General features: G+C 55.0%; 1 protein-coding gene across 1 annotated transcript; it reads left to right on the top strand.

Moving 5' to 3' along the window:
* Window positions 1-592: 592 nt before the first annotated feature.
* On the top strand, window positions 593-12914 carry LOC108932239 (protein FAM131A-like). The gene is made up of 5 exons (XM_029255395.1): window positions 593-1082; window positions 7039-7132; window positions 7218-7400; window positions 8379-8513; window positions 10518-12914. The coding sequence occupies exons 2-5, from the start codon at window positions 7063-7065 to the stop codon at window positions 11021-11023; spliced, it is 894 nt and encodes a 297-aa protein (XP_029111228.1). The 5' UTR covers window positions 593-1082; window positions 7039-7062; the 3' UTR covers window positions 11024-12914.
* Window positions 12915-16856: the final 3942 nt, after the last annotated feature.

The raw sequence follows: 16856 nt of genomic DNA, 5'->3' as shown, positions 1-16856 counted from the left end.
ATACACACACCGCCTCACCTCCGTGGGTTTTGTTTGCTGTCACAAACAGGCGCGTTTCGACCCCCGCGGGTCGGTGGCGCGCGCCGGGAGCAGGACTCGGACCCAACGCCTTCCACATACATGCTTATAATATATGAAAAGACATGAATGCACGCGTGATGGGCGACAGTGAGCGGCGCGCGGGAGCCTTTCATGTGCAGTTATGTCACTTCACGATGATGAACAATAACGGGGAGGGAAGGGGGGGTTATCGACCCTCTCGGGACGGTGTGTTTCCGCACAGCGGGCATTTCGAGGAAATATGATCTTATTACACATGATGATTTTGGATTTTAAAGTGTAATATTGTTGCGGCGCGCGGCGCCTCTATGGGTTTTAAACAGTTTTTTTCAGCCGAGATCCTGTTGCTCCTCGGAGAGGTGGCAGAGGAGCCGCTCGCGCTGCTACCGGTGATGATGATGATGATGTTGATGATGATGATGATGTTTTTCCATTTCTGAAACGCCCCCCCCCGGCAGTTCGACGCCTTCCTCCAATCAGAGCCGGCTGCGCTCCGTCTTAGAAAAAACACCCTGATTTATACGTCCTGTTCCGCGCGAGACGCGCACCGACGCTCGACGCGCGCGCCACCGTCTCGAGGAGCGACCCCGGCGGGACAGAGGGCGCGCGCCGAACGCGGACAGGAAGCTCCAGACGTCGTCTATGTCAGCGCGCTTCGGTGTGTGCAGCCGAGTGTGAACGCAACGGTCGCTCGCGAAACAGAGGGACGGGGGGGGGGACACGGACACGGAGACGCCGAGGAGGGAGGCCGATGATGATGCTGGTGATGCCGGAGCCGCTGCTGCCTGTCGTCGCTTCGTCCTCACGCCGGTGACGAGCAGGACACACACCGACATTGCCCCCACACACACACACACACACACACAGGCGCTCGCGCGCGCTGATGAAGACAGACGCGGAGAAAGGATAAGACACCGAGAGGAAAGCGCCCGACACGAGTGGGCGGACCCCCTGCGGACCCCCTGCGGACCCCCGCCGGGCTTCAGGAGGACGGACAGAAGGAGGAGACGTCCCTTCGTGAGGTACGAGAACCGGGATTCGAGCACAGCGGGACTCGATCGGGCCGTTCGGGCTCCTTCACACTCGCAGATTTCTGTGTACCGACACACGCGCACACACACACCGCTCGGTCACCCCAGTTCGCTCCGTCCGTGTGTGACACAGCGCCGCGCTGCGCGCACCCATTACCGACCCCCCCCCCGGTAGGTGGACCTCGCGAGGCCGCCGGGCCGGTTTGCGGGTGGCGGTGCGGTGGTGAAGCCCCCCCCGCAAGACCCCTATGGCGGGGCTTTGACCGCATTGGGGCTCCGGTGACGGGGTCATGTTCACAACGAGACGGCGGGGGAGGTTCGGCAGCGCACCTGGGCGCGAGACCAAGCGGTGACCGTGATGACTGATGTGATCATGGGCAGGAGGAATCCGCACGTGATGTGAGCGCAGTGACGGCGGAGGAGTTTCCGTTGTTGTTGTTGTTGTTGTTGTTGTTGTTGTTGATCCTGCAGCGCAAAAGGCGGTTCTGCTCTTGTCCTCCACTCGGGGGTGTGAGAGCCTCTCCTGCCTTGCTCACAAACAGGCAAACCAGTAATACTACTACTACTACTACTACTAATAATAATAATAATAATAATAATAATAATAATAATGAAGAAGAAGAAAATAAACACCTTTCTGTGATTTGGTCCCCAGTTCTGCTGCACTGCACAGTGAGTCCTTGTAAGTGATGTGGACAGTGGACGTGTCTCTTTACACACATGTGAAGGGCGAGGAGGAAAAAGGGCTCCGTCCCTCAGCTCTCATCCCGTTTCTCTCGCCGTCTAAACAGGCCTGTAAATATGATTCAAGATCCTGCTCCTCCATGTAAAAGTCACTTTATGTAAAAGATGATTTTTATTATATCACAAGCATAAGAAGTGAAATAAAGAGAAACAAGGAGCTTAAAACATGTTACACTGATGCACCGATACACCGTTTCACCATTGTGCCGAAACACCATTTCACCACCAACACGCCGATACACCGTTTCACCAGTGTGCCGAAACACCGTTTCACCAGTACCTTGATACACCATTTCACCAACATACCGATACACCGTTTCACCAACACGCCAATACACCATTTCATCACCAGTGTGCCGATACACCGTTTCACCAGTATGCCGATACACCGTTTCATCAACACACCGATACACCGTTTCACCAGTACGTTGATACACCGTTTCACCACCAACATACCGATACACCATTTCACCAGTGTGCCGATACACCGTTTCACCAACACACCGATACACCGTTTCACCACTACACTGATACACCGATACACTGTTTCACCAGTACGTTGATACACCATTTCATCACCAGTGTGCCGAAACACCGTTTCACCAGTGTGCCGAAACACCATTTCAGCAACACACTGATACACCGATACACCGTTTCACCACCAACACACCAATACACCATTTCATCACAAGTGTGCCGATACACAATGGGGGGTGCGGTGGCGCAGTGGGTTGGACCACGGTCCTGCTCTCCGGTAGGTCTGGGGTTCAAGTCCCGCTTGGGGTGCCTTGCGACGGACTGGCGTCCCGTCCTGGGTGTGTCCTCTCTCCCTCCGGCCTTACGCCCTGTGTTACCGGGTAGGCTCCGGTTCCCCGCGACCCCGTATGGGACAAGCGGTTCTGAAAATGTGTGTGTGTGTGTGCCCCGATACACCGTTTCACCAACACGCTGATACACCGTTTCGCCGATATTCTGTTTCACCAGTACATTGATATACCATTTCATCACCAATACACCGTTTCACCAGCACGCCGATACACTGTTTCTCCAGTACAGTGTCTCATTGACACAGTTTCATTTTTACAATTTTATATGTTATATGGCGTTTCACTGTTACACTAGTACACTGTTCTACCAGAACTCTATCTATCTATCTATCTATCTATCTATCTATCTATCTATCTATCTAGTTTAAATTAACTATTTAAATTTAAATGAATAAATTACCATTTTTGAAATTTCTTTTTCTACATTTATTATTAATTGTCTGAGCCCGGTTGCATTCTTGTTTGTGTCAAACCTCCACAAATTTCCACACAGAGCGTGCATCAAGGAGGGTTTCTGTTCCGTTTCCATGACAACAACTTTGCGAGCGCGCTCCGGGGGGGGCGTTACGATGACGCTGCGTAAGGAACCCGAGTAGATGGTGGTTCACAGGCTCTGTGTGCCCGGAGCCCCGGTGGCGGGAACTGGAGGAGGGGCACGTGCACCATGGGGTGAGCAGGACCCCCCGCGCGGCGCCGGCAGAGCAGCACAAGGAGCAGCACAAGGTCGAGATCCTTTCACCGCTTCCGCCCGTCCATCTGTCCGTCTCGTTCGCCAACCAGACATCCGGTGCGGCTCGCGGCGCGAGGAGCTTCGCGGGGTTTCTGAGGCTCCGTCACTCATCCATCAATAAGTGTTTAATGGCTGCGGGGGGGTCGGGCGGGGTGGGGTAAATAAACGCGTTCGGTATCGACTGATCTCCGCGGCTCTTTGTCTTCTTACTAATTCGCTCATTTTCAGTCACGCAGCTTCAGTACCGGGTCGATCCTGTTGTCATGGCAACGTGAGATGGCCGTGGCGCTGATGAGGCTCAGAGCCCCGCCGCTCTCCTCTCAGAGGGGGCGTGGCCTGTGCGTTGCAGAATGAAGAGGAGCGACGTCTCCTCTCATAAGGAGGAGCTCATCACTCATCATCTCAGATCTGGGTCGTGTTTGGCCAGGCGGTCGTGTGGTCGGGTCTCGGACCCAGACGGAGCCGTGGGAGCGCCTGTGCCGCGTCCCACGTGGGCTTTGGCTTCTTGACAGTTCACTTGTGCACTTCGATCAGCTGACCTGGCGACACGGGACGATTCCTCATCCGTCCGTCTCCATACCCCCCCCCGCCAAGGGCTCTGGGCTGCGCACTCCAACACGGTCACGCACAGCTGCATGGTTGCGCTCGGCATGTCTGCGAAGATGGTGCTGCTTGACACACAGACACACACACACACGGGGAAGATGCGCACGAACACGTACGTGCACTGCCTGTCTCTTACGAGCAAAGGGAGCTGGTCCTCTTGGAGACGCTCTGAAGGACAACGATGAGGAAATCCCTTGTCTGCGGTTCAACCGTGTGTTTTGTGAGTGGACCGCAGAGCTTCTCAGTCGTAGGGGTGCCGGGCCTCTTTCGCCCGACTTTGACCCCTCCAGGAAGCCCGAGGGCTTAGTTGAACCTGCTGCTCGTTTCTCAGCGGCGGAACTGCTGTCCAGCAGGACACGGTCACCAGGTCACGCGGTCACACAGTCACAGTGTTCACTTGGAGAAGGAGAGGAGAGTTCAGATGTTTTAGGACAAATGTCCGGGGTCCGTTTCACACACTCGCTCATCCCCCTGGAAAGGGACGGGTCCACACCGTCACACGGTCGCAAGGAAAGTCGAACGCATCACAAGCAGAATGTGCGCGGCTTTCAGGAGGAAGGGAGACAGAAACGGGTTTTCTGAGCCTCGTGATTCTCTCATTAACCAAATGTGCGTTAATTGTGCTCTCCGCTGCCCCGTCGGCCTCCCGGAATGTTCCGCGACCACTTACTTTTCAAATTATTCGCAAGTCATCGAGCCTAATTGTCCGTTACTGTTTGACGAAAAGCAGTGGAAGAACCTGCCCTGGAGATACTTGTACTGACCGGTCGACCAATGACTGATAAGACAGTATATTGATGCACGGGGAAAGTGGACACACACACACACACACACACACACACACACACGCAGAGCAAAGTGCTGGCAGAACACGTTGCAATAAGTCAATGTGACGCTGAGATGATTCTCAATGAAGACACTCAGGTGAAGAATAGCAGTACAGACACTAAGCGGTCAGTTGTAATGATGACCACAAGAAGCCCCCTGGAGCAGACTTTCCAGTCTCCGGAGAAAGAAAGTGAAGGTGACTGTGCTCTGTCAGGTCCTCTCCAGCCCGTTGTCCAGGTGCGTCTCCGCTGCCTCGTCTTGCGCCCTGTCTGTGGTGCCTGGACACGATACCCCTTGGACCCCCGGGACCTCTGATGTCCCACACCTGCTGCATTTAGGTGACGGGATGTCCTGTCGTTCCAGCGGTAAGGTGCATCGTTTGCATGGACACAGGGGTGCTGGAGGAGCCCGAGTGCCGCCGCATCTGTCACTATGTGATGATGTCATCTGGAGGAGACGCATCCATGCTTCCACAGCAGTGCGTGTCAGGCAGGGGGCCGCAGTCGAACCCGTGCACCGTGGTCTGCTGAAAGGCGCTGATCCATTAGTGTAATATGTAAATGGAGTGTAACTGACCAGAAGTGCAGGTCGTAGCCATGGCAACGAGAACTCGCTCACGAATATGGTCTGTACTCTTATTTCACCTGCCCCTGATAGCCTTAAATAACCTGCACAGATGCTGCCGACAGGTGTGTGACCCGAGCCGAGACACGGAGTGTATTCTTTAGCAAATGGCATCATCTTCCTCATATTTACATGATTTTCTCTTCTGCTTGTCTTCGTAGCAACAGCTTTCGTTGCCGCTGCGTGTCAAAATTCTTTGCAAATTGCAGAGAAGTGAATGATGAGGATAAAGGAGCAGAAAAACTGGTCGCCGTGTGTGTGTGTGTGTGTGTTGTTCACAGCGCTGCGCGGGGCATCCCGGTTGAACCCGGTCCGGTCCAACAGGAGCAGCTGGTGGTCACTGGGAAGTGCTGTAACCGAAGGAGCAATGACACCGATTTCGGGAATTTCTAGTAAACATGAGAGGACCTGAAGGAGAGCACCTCTCCGCCGCTCAGCGTTTGCAGCACCAGCTCATCTCAGCGCTGCTGCTGGTTCTCAGAGCGTGCGGCACAATCCGCGTGACGTCATCACGATTCGCAGCGCGCATCCCGGGAGGAGCTGCTCCATGGTGACCGGTTGCTATAGCAACGCACCTTTAGTGGAAACTCGGGGGGTGGGGGGAGCAGGGTGCAGCGCGTTTCCAGAGGGGCCTGGTCGTCAGGAGCGCTTCACGGCACCGACCGGAGCTCGTGCGATTTCCGTGCGGTCGCCCCGATGTCGCAGGAGCGGTCAGCGGTCGGCCGCATTTAGTGTCTAAAGTGTTCGCGCCCACCTTACTGTGTTTTTACCTGTTCCCTTTGGTACAGACTCCGGAGCGTGTGGACGGGACCTGAGTGCGGACCTTTCATTACTGCGGTCGAGGGGGGGGCCGGGAGGGTGCGGTACATGGACGCCTGAGCCCGAGTGAAACGTCCATGGCCCTCCATCGTCCACCTGGACACTCGCCGTTCTGCGCTGACCGTGCGGCCATTAGGGGGCGACGTCCTCCGACGGGCATTTCACGTGACCGGGTCGTCTGCCTCGGAGCGCCGACCGGCGGGAATACGAGCTACGGCTCGACCGGCCCGCGTGTTTCCAGGTCTTTCCGACGCGTCCTCGGTAAACGATGTAAACGGTCTGGGGCTCGGCGCTCGGTCCATTCAGGGCCCTGACTTACAAAGAGAGAGAAGGTCTATTTATAGCGGCGAGAACAAAAGGGGAAGCGGCGCAGCGACACGGCAGCGACCGATATTCTGTCCCCGGAGTTACGGGCCGAGCGACGAGCCCCTTTGTTCCGTCCTTCCGCGAGGACAGACGATCCAGCGGCGTCTTCGACGTCTCTGTTGCAGCTGGCTGTCAGTTTGAGGAGGACATCCCCCCGGTCAACTCGAATCGGCGAAACGTCTGCGCTGCGGTTGCCCGGACCCCGCAGGGGGCCCTCAGAGGGATGGGATGGGGTGCGGGGGGGTGGCTTAATGTCTCTCTTACTGGTGTTCATCAGTGTCTCGGTCCAGGTCATCGGTAATCGTACTGCGTTCTGTGTTGCCACGACAACCTGATGATGAAACCTGTTTGGGGTCAGTCTCTGTCCGCGGGACCCGGTCCTCACACCTCCGTCTCCTCGCAGGTAAATGCTGATGACACCCTGGAGATGCTGCCGAAATCGAGAAGAGCGTTAACCATTCAGGAGATCGCGGCGCTGGCCCGGTCGTCGTTACAAGGTAAACACGCGCGGTCAGCGGAAACACGCACGCGCAGGGTGCGAACGTGCGACACGGACACTCCAGCGGCTCTTTCTGCGCACAGGTATCTCCCAGGTGGTGAAGGACCACGTGACGAAACCGACCGCCATGGCGCAGGGCCGCGTCGCTCACCTCATCGAGTGGAAGGGTTGGTCCAAACCCAGCGACCCGCCCGCCGCCCTCGAGTCCGACTTCAACTCCTACTCGGACCTAACAGAGGGGGAGCAAGAGGCCCGCTTTGCGGCAGGTGCGGTCGTGTACCCTGCCGCTCGCCTGGCAGCTGTCCCGCGCTCTCCTCCTGCTGCAACACACACGCTCACGCGCACACGTTACAGATACTCACTCCGGGTGATGCTTCCCTAGCAGAAGTTAGGGGACACTTTGCTCCGGAGCGCAGTGTGCGTAGAGCGTATGGAGCAGGCAGAGTGTGTGTAGTGTGTAGTGTGTGCAGCTGCACGGTTCCACGCAGCTCGGTGCTGCTCACACCGGTCCAGACGCGGGTTGGACAGCACTTTCTGTCCTGGGACTTGAGCCACCTGACACACACACACACACACACACACACACACACACACCTCCCTCCTGGTCAGACTGTGAGCAAGCCGGACAGGACGGAGCCCCCTGCCCCCTGTGTCTGTCCCCCCAAGCAGACCCCCAAGTCAATTTGCGTCATGTCTTGTCCAGCTGGCGTGACGCTGCTGCTCTTGTGCGTTGGAGGGGCTTCCACAGTAACCAAGGGCATCTCCAGGCACGTGTGTGTGTGTGTGTGTTTGTGCGCCCCCCATCCTTGTCCTGTTGTGCTCCACCCCCGATCCGATCCGCTTCCCGAGAGGACACCGGGACGGTCCACCCAGGACGGTGGCCACGGCTCTGGAGTCGGGCGTCCTGAGAGACAGTCCACTGTGGGATACTTTCGGAGCCCCGTGTCTTGGTGAGCTTGGACAGCTGCCGGGTCAGTCTGCCTCAGTCCTGGGGGGCCGCAGGACATGCCGGCTGTTGGACCTTAGCGCTGGACAGGACGTGGAGCCCGACAGTACGCTCCGGAAGGAAAACCGGAGTGGGGACACGGGGAAACTTTACTGCGTCCGGGGCAGTAAAGCCGATGAAGTATGATTTATTGTGTGTGTGTGTGTGTGTGTGTGTGTGTGTGTGTGTGTGTGTGTGTGTCCATACACATGCTCCCTCTAGAAGAAATTTCTCACCTGTCTCACTGTGCTGTGTCCAGGTGTTGCTGAGCAGTTTGCCATCGCTGAGGCCAAGCTGCGTGCCTGGTCATCTGTGGACGGAGAGGACTCCAACGACGACTCGTACGACGAGGACTACCCCGCCAACGAGACGTCCTACACGTCTCGGACAACAGGTGTCTATCTGGTCACACACACACACACACCGACGTAGGGCAGAGGGCCCCTCATGAGAGCATCTCTGTGCCTGTGAGTGTGTGTGCGCGCGTATATGTGTCACTGAACTGTGGGGATAGGAGACATATTTCCATTATAAATCTTTCAGATACCGCCCCCCCCCCCAGAGCCGTACATATATTTTACTGCCCGTAGAAGCCCCGCCCCCACCTGTGACACTATACTGTACGTGTCCATAGACAGGGTGCTGTGCAGAAGCATGTTCCTCCTTCCTAATTTCTGACATGGGATGTTCTCTGGTCTCCAGCGTGAATCTAATGTTACATAAAGGGAAACCTGAGTGAAGAAAGAAGACTTTTGAAAAATGTATTTCACGTAATGAGCAAAGTTGTCCTACAAACACCAACTGGCAGTGTGTGGAAAAGTAATGTGTTGCGTCACCTTTAGCTGCAACGACTGCAAGCAAACACTTCCTGCAGTTGCACACCAGTCCTTTTTTGTTTCAGGTCCTGCCGCAGATTGTCTTTTGGCTTTGGCTCTGGACTTTGACTAGACCCTTCCAAATGTTTCATTGAGCTACGGTGTGTATTCTGGTGTGGATTTGCGTTCCGGATCGCCGTCTTGCTGCATGACCCGACCACACTTCAGCTTCAGCTCGTGGACAGGTGACTGGACAATTATCTGATGCAGAGCAGATTTCATAATTGCTACAGTTATGGCAAGTCATCCAGGTCCTGAGACAGCGTAGCATCCCCAGAGCATCACACTGCCGCCACCACGTGCGACTGCCGGTATGAAGTTCTCTCTGTGGAGTACAGTGTTTGCTTTATGGCAAATATCACGGGACCCATGTTGTCCAGAAAGCTCCACTTTGGACTGCTCTGTCCAAACAGCATTCCCCCAGCAGACTTGGGGACCATCAGGGCGCTTCTTGGCAAATGACAGATGAGCATTTATGTTCTCGTGGTCAGCAGTGTTTTCCATCTTGCTCTTCTCCCATGAAGCCCATTGTTGCCCAGTGTCTTTCTCATCATGGGACTCGTGAAGCACTTAGCTGAGGAGGCACCTGAAGAAACTTTGGCAGCCTGGCCAATCCTGGGATGATGACTCCCTACTGTACCAGGTGGTAGAGATCATGGCCCTGGCTGTGCTTCGGCGGAGTCCCAGAGCCTTAGAAATGGCTTCAACCCTTTCCAGGGTCTGGTCTTTTCAGGAAAGTCCCTTGGTTGTGGTGTAATGTGCTTCTTGAGTCTCTGCACTGCAGCTTGGCTCTGATGGAGGGGGTCAAACTGAGGAGGGTTACAGTGAGCGGACTAATTACCCCTTTAATTGGGGTAATTGCTTTTCCAGAACTTTTGTTCATTAAGTAAATAAAGAAAAAAGTGTTATTTGTTCACTCAGGTGCCCTTCGTCTAATATTAGATTTTGGTTGAATACGTGAGAACATCGCGTGTCCGAAACGGCCAATGACAGACGAGGTAAAACGGGGTCATTTGGCGTCTGTGTGCGATTGAGCAGCAGAGGTTCCGTGAGAAACGCGAAACGGTCTCATAAACACTGTAATGATACCTCCGTCGACACCGGTCGCGTAGATCATCTTCACAGCGGGCAGCGGGGGGGTGCGTTTGGGTCCGGGAACTCGGCCCGGGCAGGAGCTCGCGGTCCGACACGCGGAGCCGCAGAGCCGCAGAGCCGCACTCACGCACACGCGGTGTTGAACTCCATTGTCCCACTGCCCTACTTTCCTCCTCTCTAAACATTTCTTGTTCCCTCTTGCAACCGGATCCTCCTGCATTCATCCGTCATGAAAGTTTAATAGCGATGCAGAGCGGCGCCAGGGGTGGGGGGGGCCTGTCCTCATCACTCCACCGTTTTCGTTTTTGTTGTTTGTTTTGTTAACGCCCAGTGATGTCATTGTTTCTGTAAACACTTCAGAATTCAAATCACAACAAGTGTGACTTGTCCACGCTTTTTACCATGGTAATTCCTGGGACACCCCACAGATGGCGTGCAGTACCCTCACTACCTGCGCGACCTCCTGCACGGCCAGGCATGTCCTCAGGGTGGCGACGGCGGCTCCCCGGACGCCCTCTGCTCCAGCCTGTGCAGCCTGGAAGACCACCCCCTGCTCCGGGGTCCTGCGGTGCCCCCCGCCTCCCCGGCGTCACCCGCCGACCTGGCGGCGAAGATCCTGGGCGTCCTGCAGGGCTTGCAGCGGGGAGACTGCGCTTTCCGGCCCTTGGGCCACCGCGCCGCCGCCGCCGCCGCCGCCGACGACTCCTCCTGCTCGGCCTCCTGTTCCGAATCCTTCCTGTCGCCGGAGGAGGACGAGTCGGCGGCCGAGGACTTCGACAGCGTCTACCGGGACGGGTCACCGGGGTACGGCGGCCGCAGGAAGGTCTCCGACGTGGCCTCCTCCGGGGTCGTGTCCTTGGACGAGGAGGAGGATCTCGAGGAGGAGGCGGAGGAGGAAGAGGGGGGGGGTAGGAAGATGGAGCAGGGGAACTAGACTCTTTCATTGTGGCCCCCCTCCCCCAAAAAGCCTGTAGACCCCCCCCCCCTTGCGAATGCCCCGCCTGGTTTGATAATCTCCTGCCTGGTTTGATATTTTGTAGTGTGTGTTCTGTCCTGAGGCGAGTGAACAATCCTGCTGTCGGTGCGGAAGTGCGGCGGGCGTTGCCCGGGACATGCACAAGGGAATGTCCTTTGCATGTGGTCGCAAATGCTGAAATGACCCCGTGGGCTGAGCACGGTTTATGGTTATGGCTGCCCCCCCCAACCCCCAGCATGGCAAACTATTAACCTTGAGAATATGAGCAGATGCTGGAATGTTCTAAAGCTGTCGAGATGAAACGCTGTTTCTCGACTCGTCGTAACGGCTCTCAACTCCACCGACTCCTACTTTTCTAACGGGGGGGGGGGGGGCGCTTTCCCTCCCCGGCGCAGTCGTCTTTTCAAACGGAATGTTCTTGAAGTTTCACTCCAGTGCTAGAAGTGCAGAGTTTGATTTTAAAATGTGGAAAAGACAAAAAAAGAACCCCAGACAGAAACACTCGTTTCCAGTGATGCAGTGAAGGTGTGAGTTCTGTCTCAGAGTCTCTATTTTTGTACATGTCCCCCCCCCGCCGCCGTCACCGCCCCCCCAGCTGTGCGCCTCGGCTCTCTGTGCTTTGCACGACGCTACGTGTCCGTATCTCTTTTCTTGGTTCCCAGTGGGTGAAAAGGCCCGTTGAACAAAAACTATTTTAAAGAAATGTCTGAAATGTGGTCCCCCCCCTTATTTTGGATGTGTGACTTCGCATGTTGCGGTTGTGGTCACGACCCACGCCGAGAGCGGTCGTGACCACCTGCCGCTCCGCCCGTCGGTATCGGGCCTCCGGGTCCTGCTGACGGCACCGAAGCGCCTCCCTCAGCTGGGAGGTCGGAGCGGCGGCTGCCTCTGTGAACAGGGCTGAGGGTGATGCTGCGTCGCCATGGCGACAGCTGCACTCTTCTTGTGACGTGCGGAGGGGGGTGTGAAGGACCAGCGTGTTGCTCCACAGCTCAGGAAGTGCAGCTGACCTGTCCCTCCGCCAGTCCCTCCCATTGACAGTGTCCACGCCCACCAGGTAGTCCCCGTCGTCTCCGTAACAACCGCGAGTGTAGGACCAGCCGTCCACATGACCCTTCAGTCCGACGTCGAGGCTTCCCGCTTACGAGATGGCGTGTGAGGAGGAGGAGGACATGGAAGGAGACACGTGGCTCAGTAATCATCTCCTCATGTCTCTGTGAGTGCGTGTGTGCGTGAGCGTGTGCGTGTGTCGGGCAGCGGCGGGACACTCTGATACCCGTGTCCACCAGCGGACACCATCGCGCCAACGGCCCTTTCGGCTCCCCCCTCCGCGTCCTTCCCGCTGTGCTCGGAGTTGTGGTCGGGAGTAGCGCCCCCTGTTGGATCGCAGTGGAGTCTCGTGGAGCTCGATGTCGCGCCCAAGCAGGACTTTTGTGCACATTTTGTAAAGAGTCATATTTTTGTAAGAAGGACCGTGTGAAGCGCACAGGTGTGAGGCGCTCAGATGTCGGGTCAAACTCAGGTTCACCTCGAACGCTGTGCCTTCGTCTCTATTTCCCTTTTCTGACGGTCCAGATCTCAGCTCCTGCTGGGGGGGCAGCGGCGATGGCGGGGAGGGGGGGGTGTGCGGAGGCCGTGTCGATGGAGAGTGTGTTTCGTCGCATCAGAGAGAGGCTGGAGGGACGGGGGGGGGGGGCGGAGTCACCCAAAGAGAGCGAGCGAGAGTGTGTGTGTGTGTGTGGTGGCACCTTCACTGGGGAGAAGTTGGTCAATTGATTACACACTCTGGTGTCTTGGCATCCGGTGACACTGAGTGTCTGTGCTGTCTGGGGTGGGGGGTGGGGGGCGGGGGGGGGGGCTCACGTACACACAAACGCACACATTTTGCCGTCTTTTACTCCACGTCGCTGTCAGAGTGACGGACGCTCCCGGTCAAGGCCACGCCCCCTCCCATCAACCTGGTCCAAAGGGTTTATCCCCCTCCTGCCCCGCTGCCGTTCCGCTTGCTGAATAGCGGGACCCCCCACCCCGCCGTGGTCAAGAGTCCCTTAATCCCCCTGAGGGTTCCGCCCAAGGGGCTCTTTGGGACGACCTTCCATGCGTCCGAACGTGCGCAGCGTGGTCTCGGTGAACAAAGGCGGTCCGCCGGTTCTCGACCAGCTCTTCCCTCTTCTGTTAACTCCAATCCAGAGGAGAGTGGGTGTGGGGTCGCGACCCTGTGTTGTGCTAGTTGCTAGATGAAGCTCACAAGCCACGTTCTCCCACACAGGAGATTGACCGCCCTTACGGACGGTAACCGCGGTTCAGTGGCAGGGTGCCTACGGTCACTCACGTGAGCCGCATGTCTTTACTAGGACTGGCCGGGAGCTGGAGCCCCTCGGCCGCAAGCAGCGCCACCCCTGGGAAGCGTGCCTCCCGCAAACATAGAGGCGGCAGGTGGCGCCGTTGAGACCACCTCAGTGCGGTCACTGTGACCTCCTCACCTTTGACCTCTGCTCAGACAGCCTCCTGGGACCAACCGGACGACCAGCGGTTCAGTCGTTGGAGCCCTTTTTTCCCCCCTGCTCTCTTCTGTTGCCCTTTGGTTTGTACATGACCACTGTGTTGCATCTCCTGCCTTTGTTTGAACCGATGAATAAAAACAATTGATGTTCTTTGCACGTGGTGGTCGCTGTGCGGTCGCTGACTGCTGCACATACACATGCACAGTGGGTGTCTGGTGGTCACTCATCGAGCAGCGAGACATGACGGAGCACACGAGCCCACCTGACTCCTGATGAGGAGGGGGATACGTGGGAAAGCTTCGGCAGGTCAACCACAACTCCTACCGCGGTATTCTGCATCAGCTGGAGAGGTTTGATGGAGGAGGTCGGAAGAGCAGACAGAAGAGAGTTTCAGTTGTCCAAGTGGGGCGTCCCCCCCGTCTGGAGCAGGAGTTGCATAGAGTCTGTTGTGAAATGGGGCGGAGCCTGCGGATGTTATATAGGCTGTATGTGCAGGACCAGGTTGTGGGTTCGATATGTTGAAACAAAGACAAACCCGAATCCGTCGTTACTCCCAGGATCTTAGCCGATGATGTTGGCGAGATGAGAGCGTTGAAGTTGTGATCTGCAGGACGATCCAGCTGGCAGGCCAAGGGTCTGTTCTCCAGCGGACAGGAGAGCAGGAGCTTGGTGTCATCACCATAGCAACAGTAGGACAATCCATGGGAGGGGATGAGTGACAACGCTAAACTACTTGGCCCTTCATCCAGCAGGGTAAATTTTACTGTGAGTTCAGGGTATTTTGATCAAGGATACTACAGCAGAAGGTGGGATTTGAACCTGTGACCTGAGTCCAAAGACGGCAGCTCAAACCACCGTGTGTTCGTCTTTCATCACATCGCAGACTAAGTTTGGGGGGGGGGTCTGTGACCTCTGACCTCCACAGCACAGCTGTTGCCTCAGGAGGTAAAACGAAGGTTGGAGGGGTGAGAAGTTGCGGTTACCGCGGTGCTCTCGGGAAAAGTGAGCGTTAGTCAGAGCAGCGGGGGTCAGGACACCGAATACACACATCACACGTCCACAGCGGTGTGGACAAAGGGGGGTTGGGGGGACTTCGGTCGTCAGGAATGGAGACATCAGACCAAAGGGGGTTCAAAGGACTAAATTTCTTAATATTAATTACATAATTAACCTCGTTGGCACAGTGTGCGTGACCCCGTGGGACTCGACCCGGGTGACGCGCAGGTCAACGGCGAGCGATGCTCGTCACGTGGCCGTCGGAGGGAGAGCGCACAGCAGGACACGTTTCCACAGCGTTTTGTTAAAACTTTATTCATCCCTGATATACAAAACATTGTGCATCTCTTAAAAATAAAAAAAAATCAGTTAATTTCCTGCATTCTTGGCATGTACAATATTTACACACGTGCACTGCGTCACTCCAGCGCCCTCAGGGGTCACCGCAGGGTCACGGTGCCTGCAGGACTCTACCTGTGCACTTATTAGTTTGTTCTCTATGGATTCCACATCATATATTCAATTTCTTTACAAAAATAAGGTTATCTTGCACTCATGTCAAGTAATAGATTAAAATCTGGTTACAAAATGAGATGAAGAATCGTTATTGCACAAATTTATCACCTATTAATAAATCACTGATAATTAACGAGCGATCACCTAGCTCTGATTAATGACTCAATAAATACGCACCTGTCATTGAAATGAGCCAGAAAATGAAGTGTACCGTCAAGGAATGCAATTTGTCAGCGCGCGCGCGCACGCATTTCTGAACGCGTTTCCGGTCCTGTCCCTCCAGCCGCTGTGGTCTACGGTTGTTTTTAATGACCGACTTCTGTGGAGCGCAGCAAAGCCACTCGAACAGCAGCCGTGTACAACGTGCACCCGGTCGCACCTCCTCACGCCTCCAGTAACGCCACACGGTCTCAGGCACTTGGTGAGATGGCTTGACATGTTTGAACATGGAACCCAGAAAATATTTTAAATACTTCTCACACATCTTGTAAAAATGATTAGAACACTCCTACGACATTGTAGGAACAAACTGGAAGGAAAAGTGGTTCATGGTGCACTTAGTGCCAGAATGGAAGTGTTTGGGCACAAAGGAGGAACTGGTGTGAGATCACACTTCAGCCAATCGGACAACAATAATTTGCCCTCAGGCCTATCCTGCACCATCACATGACTATGCTTCAGCCAATCAGACAACAATAACTTGCCCTCAGGCCTATCCTGCACCATCACATGACTATGCTTCAGCCAATCAGACAACAATAACTTGCCCTCAGGCCTATCCTGCACCATCACATGACTATGCTTCAGCCAATCAGACAACAATAACTTGCCATCAGGCCTATCCTGCACCATCACATGACTATGCTTCAGCCAATCAGACAACAATAACTTGCCCTCAGGCCTATCCTGCACCATCACATGACTATGCTTCAGCCAATCAGACAACAATAACTTGCCCTCAGGCCTATCCTGCACGATCACATGACTATGCTTTAGCCAATAAGACAACAACAACCTGCTCTCAGGCCTATCCTGCACCATCATGTGATTATGCTTCAGCCAATCAGACAACAACAACCTACCCTCAGGCCTGTCCTGCACCATCACGTGACTATGCTTTAACCAATCCGACAACAACAACTTGCCCTCAGTCCTATCCTGTACCATCATGTGACTCTGCTTCAGCCAATCAGACGGTGCTGCCTAGACTGCCCCAATGTCCTACATTAGCATGATACATGCAGCCCCGCTGCACTGGAGATATATACTAGAAGTTACGTGAATCAGCGTTACAGTTGTAAACCATTGCTTTAGTGGCATAAGATGTTCTTATCATACCTGTGGATTAAGAAGTTTAAAAAGTTCAGTGTGTGCTGAGCACTGATGAATCAATGAATGAAGGAATGGTAGACGCCCATCAAGACGCAACAGTAACTGAAACACCAGACAGAACAAGCAGTGTGAAAACAGTGTAAATTCACACTCGGAAATATAACAGCAGTATTGTCTTATAAAATGGCACAAACTTCTCAGAAACATTTACTTTTTTGGTCACAAACAGTTCAGTTGGCAAAAAAGCAGCATTTAACCATCTCATGGTCATGGAGGAAGAGTGAGAGTGTATGAGTATGGCACAGTGTGTGTGTGTGCTGGAGTGTTCCTTGCAGAATGCAAAACAAATGTGTTCCCGTGTGTGTGTAAGCTGTAGTAGAAAAGGAGAGCGAGTGCAGGCTCTTTACAAGGCAAGCACACGTGTGTCACACAGGAACCTTCAT

This window comes from Scleropages formosus, chromosome 10, assembly GCF_900964775.1.
Source record: "Scleropages formosus chromosome 10, fSclFor1.1, whole genome shotgun sequence".
Taxonomy (NCBI): Eukaryota; Metazoa; Chordata; class Actinopteri; order Osteoglossiformes; family Osteoglossidae; genus Scleropages; species Scleropages formosus.
Note: the sequence above shows the minus strand (reverse complement) of the source record. Positions and strands in the feature narration are given on the sequence as shown.

What these genes read in the sequence shown, in the direction of transcription:
- LOC108932239 (XM_029255395.1), top strand. Translation starts at nt 7,063, where the DNA reads ATGCTGCCGAAATCGAGAAGAGCGTTAACCATTCAGGAGATCGCGGCG. An exon ending in AGAGGCCCGCTTTGCGGCAG is followed by an intron (nt 7,401 to 8,378) that starts GTGCGGTCGTGT and finishes TGCTGTGTCCAG; the next exon opens with GTGTTGCTGAGCAGTTTGCC. An exon ending in CTACACGTCTCGGACAACAG is followed by an intron (nt 8,514 to 10,517) that starts GTGTCTATCTGG and finishes GACACCCCACAG; the next exon opens with ATGGCGTGCAGTACCCTCAC.